The sequence below is a fragment of the Eimeria mitis genome, genomic scaffold (assembly GCF_000499745.2).
Source record: "Eimeria mitis Houghton genomic scaffold, Emh_scaff2267, whole genome shotgun sequence".
In the NCBI taxonomy this organism is placed as follows: domain Eukaryota; phylum Apicomplexa; class Conoidasida; order Eucoccidiorida; family Eimeriidae; genus Eimeria; species Eimeria mitis.
The window spans coordinates 4750-8404 of NW_013570596.1; the positions used below are offsets into that span (position 1 = coordinate 4750).

The following is a 3655-nucleotide window of genomic DNA, read 5'->3' on the forward strand; positions in this document are numbered from 1 at the left end:
ATCTTAGTTGTCAGCGTTTGCAGTAGCACTTTCCCGCTAGCAAAACTAAGCATATCATCAGGCTTGCCACTAATCTGTGCATAAAGATCATGCGCAGAGCGCCAGAAATCTTCGCTGTCGTCGACGACACTCTCAGCAATTTTCGCCATAGCCTCAGCGGCAGCGTTGGCCTCTTCCTTGCTGAGCGGTTGGCGCTTCAGAGTTGAATTGAGCTTCTCCTTTTGCATCTGCAATATGGGTTTGAGCCTTTGATTAACTAGCTGTGCGCGCTCGTACACAGCTGCAACAGCATGGACGTCCTTCGCACTAGCCATACCTTGCAGATCTTGATATTGCTGTCGAAGCAAATTGTTTACGGCATGTAATTCTTCTTCTGTTATTCCAGATGCTGTCTGACCCGCAGGTGCTGGGCGAATTTTTGACAATAACACATGGAGCGCCTGTGCCAAATTTGCATCCATCTCAAGCGGTACGAGTCCAAGCTGCACCTTTCCCGTCAGCAGAGACTTTTGGGCTTGTAGTATATATCTCTCCAATGCGCTGCCCAGAGCAGACAAGCGTTGCAAGGTTTCCATCCTGAAATTCATGGCAGCAACGGCTGCGTATGCTTTGACGAGATCATCTCCTCCGCATTCGTCAACAAACCCTATTGACTGCAAGATTCTAAGCTGGGCATCATTCTCATGTTTCAGAGCTACCGAGGTATTTACCACCGAAGATAGCGTCAAGAGACACAATTTGAACTCTTTCCAATCGGCCATCTCCGCCAGACCTCTCCGCATGCTCTCGTAGTCTGAAGAAAAGGCCTTCTCAGAACAGTACGCATGCACTTTCTCACCGTGGATTTTTGCCAGGTTCACCAACTGCAATACAGCATCGCGGGCTCCTTCAAGGCATGCTTCCATTAGGCTGGTGGTCTCACTCCGAATGTATGGAAGGTTTGGATCTCCTCGGTATTTTGCCAAATCGTACTGCCCTTCCGCCTTTTCAGCTGTTTCCGCATTCTGCTTCAATGTTCTAACAATCCCCGGTGTCTCCCTTGCCATCAATTCATCTGTCAGCCTCGTTGCAACACCCACCAGACTGCTGATGACGTTCCGACGAGCCCTCAAATCTCGCAATTTCTCATTACCCTGGATATCCGTGACAGGTATGGGTTCTGGAACTTCGTGGGGCGCCACAGGGGCGACTGCTGGAGGGACAGAAGGCTCAACATACCCCAACTCCGGCACACCAGGCACTGGAGCTGGCGCTGGTTGTTCTGGAAGCTGTGGCAAGGTAGGCTGCATTGGCGTAGGCTCAACAGGTAGTGGCTGAGTCGGTTGTTGAACGGTTTCCACTTCTTCTGCCTCCTGTTCAATACCTGGTTGCAGCTGGTCAGGAGCCCCGGTAGGAGGCCCCTGCCCATGTGCCACTTCCTCTTCAGTACCTGGTTGCACCTGCGAGGGGGCCGCCGGAGGAGGCCCCGCCTTCCCGACAAACTCCTTTCGACTCTTTTTCGCACGAGATATCGGCCTCTGCACGAATCCTTCATCTGGTACTGCATTTCCACCAGGCTCCTCTGGTTGTTTCGTTTGTTTCTCATGTGGAACTTCCGCTTTTGGTCTACGCCGCGGCATCGGCACGGGCACTTGTGCCATAGGCATTTGGGGCAGGGGTATTTCTTCCGCAGGTTCCTCTGGCTGCGAAACTACCAGTTCCGGTGAAGGTTCTTCTTCCTGCACAGGCTTTCCTTGTTCTCCTGCTTCTTCTGCTTCTTTTCGGGGCAGGGGTATTTCTTTCGGAGGTTCCTCTGGCTGCGAAACTACCTGTTCCGGCGAAGGTTCTTCTTCCTGCACAGGCTTTCCTTCTTCTCCTGCTTCTTCTGCTTCTTTTCGGGGCAGGGGTATTTCTTTCGGAGGTTCCTCTGGCTGCGAAACTACCTGTTCTGGCGAAGGTTCTTCTTCCTGCACAGGCTTTCCTTCTTCTCCTGCTTCTTCTGCTTCTTTTCCTTCCTCTCCTTCCGGGTGGGGTTCCTCTTGGGGAGGTTTAACTTCTTCTTCCGCCTTCTTTTTGCGCTCTCGCTCCCTGAGAAGTACAACTGCCCTTATTAATATTAAGAAAAGCACAGTGAAAGCAATTACGTGGCATCGGTTCTCTGTAAGGTGTAAACTCGCCAGCTGGGGATTCGTTACTTCCTGCTGGGCAGCCAGTTCTGCATGCAACCTAGCCATCGTATCGTCCGGTACTCCTCTGGTGGTTTCCAATTCTGCATCCTCCTCGGCGGCATTTCTACCTGATGCCCGTGATGAGTACACATTCTGCTGCTCCACAATCCAGAGTGCCACAAACAGCCACAAACACCAGAAACACCTGCGCAAGCCAGGCAGCTTGAATGACTGCTTCTTGCTTTTCATGAGGTCACAATGACGCCAGTCACCCGGAGGAGCATCCAAGGAAGCGTAAATGTCAGTAGACCCCTCTTACGCTGATCGTTTAGAGGGAGGTCGATTTCCTGAACCCCCCCAACACATTTCAATGGTAACTGATTGGATCGAATGCAGATCATGCAAAGATAATGCTACTCTTCAAGCGAATGACTCCACAAAAAGGCACAGAGAATGATAGGGAAGGGGGCAGCGGAAGCTCGCGATGTAGCTTGTGTGGGCCTCACGAAATTCTTTTACACAAACTAATGACAGAAAAAACGACTGCTGATCGCGATTACAAACGAGAAGTAATTTGACGGAACTTGTTCTTCAACTCGAAACTCGTATCGAGTGCTGCATCTCATGGGCTTGCCGTCCACGGCGGGAACCGTAGTGCCCGAGGCCTACAAGTGAATAGATGCGTGATGTTCTAGTAATAGCATCAGTAAAATACGTTATTTAGAGATTCCGTACGCCGGAACCGTCATGGTCACTCAAGGGGGAGCTATACAACGCTGGCCGACAGCAACCGAGCATACGGCNGGGAGCTATACAACGCTGGCCGACAGCAACCGGGCATACGGCCACCTTGGGGACAGGAGACCGAGTACCGAATCTCCCACCAGGGGATGTCTGCAGAGCGGGCGTCCGGCCTCGCCCTAGACAAACGGAGTTTTGTTTTCGAATAATTTTCCTGAAACCAAGACTCTCAGTGTTATTTTGTGCATGTTCCTTTTCTTCTAACGGATGTCTCCGCTCTAGCGTCGGCTGGCGACCCTACAGAGGAGTGACTGTATGACTATTCCTGCTGATGCCATTGGAATTCTTATTATACGGCAACTGAATTAATACACTTGTGTCAGTTTCGGTAAATTATTATATATTGACTGGCTTTCATAGTTTGTAAACTTCTCCGGCTAACCTGGATGTTCCCGACAAAGCGCGCTTTCCGGCCCGCCTCCAGGACAGGAGAGAGCTGCATGAAGCCAGCGACTGGAGGTAACAGTTTCCTCAATTCAGCTAACATACCTTCCCTGTCCCCCGGCGTTCTGGGCGCTCAGCTGAGGGCCTGGGGTTGGGGGGGAGGAGGCAGCCTATGTAGTACTTGAGCACTGCTGTAGCATGCGGTAGCGCAGGACCCTTCACTTGGTTTTCGTAGGTTGCGTCGAAACGTTTGCAAACGTTCTACACGTACATTCAGAGGTAAGGCATGCAGCAAAGGAAGCTTCGCTGAAGCTTCCCTGCGT

The 3655-nt window shown here is 51.5% G+C and overlaps 1 protein-coding gene across 1 annotated transcript in view; it reads right to left on the minus strand.

The window, feature by feature from the left end:
- The window catches only part of EMH_0051290 (uncharacterized protein), a gene marked incomplete at both ends in the record, with an annotated part of 5058 nt that extends 2662 nt beyond the window's left edge, over positions 1-2396 (minus strand). The window contains one exon of the mRNA XM_013496733.1: positions 1-2396. Within this exon, the coding sequence (XP_013352187.1) occupies positions 1-2396 (2396 nt within the window).
- Between the last annotated feature and the right edge of the window lie 1259 nt (positions 2397-3655).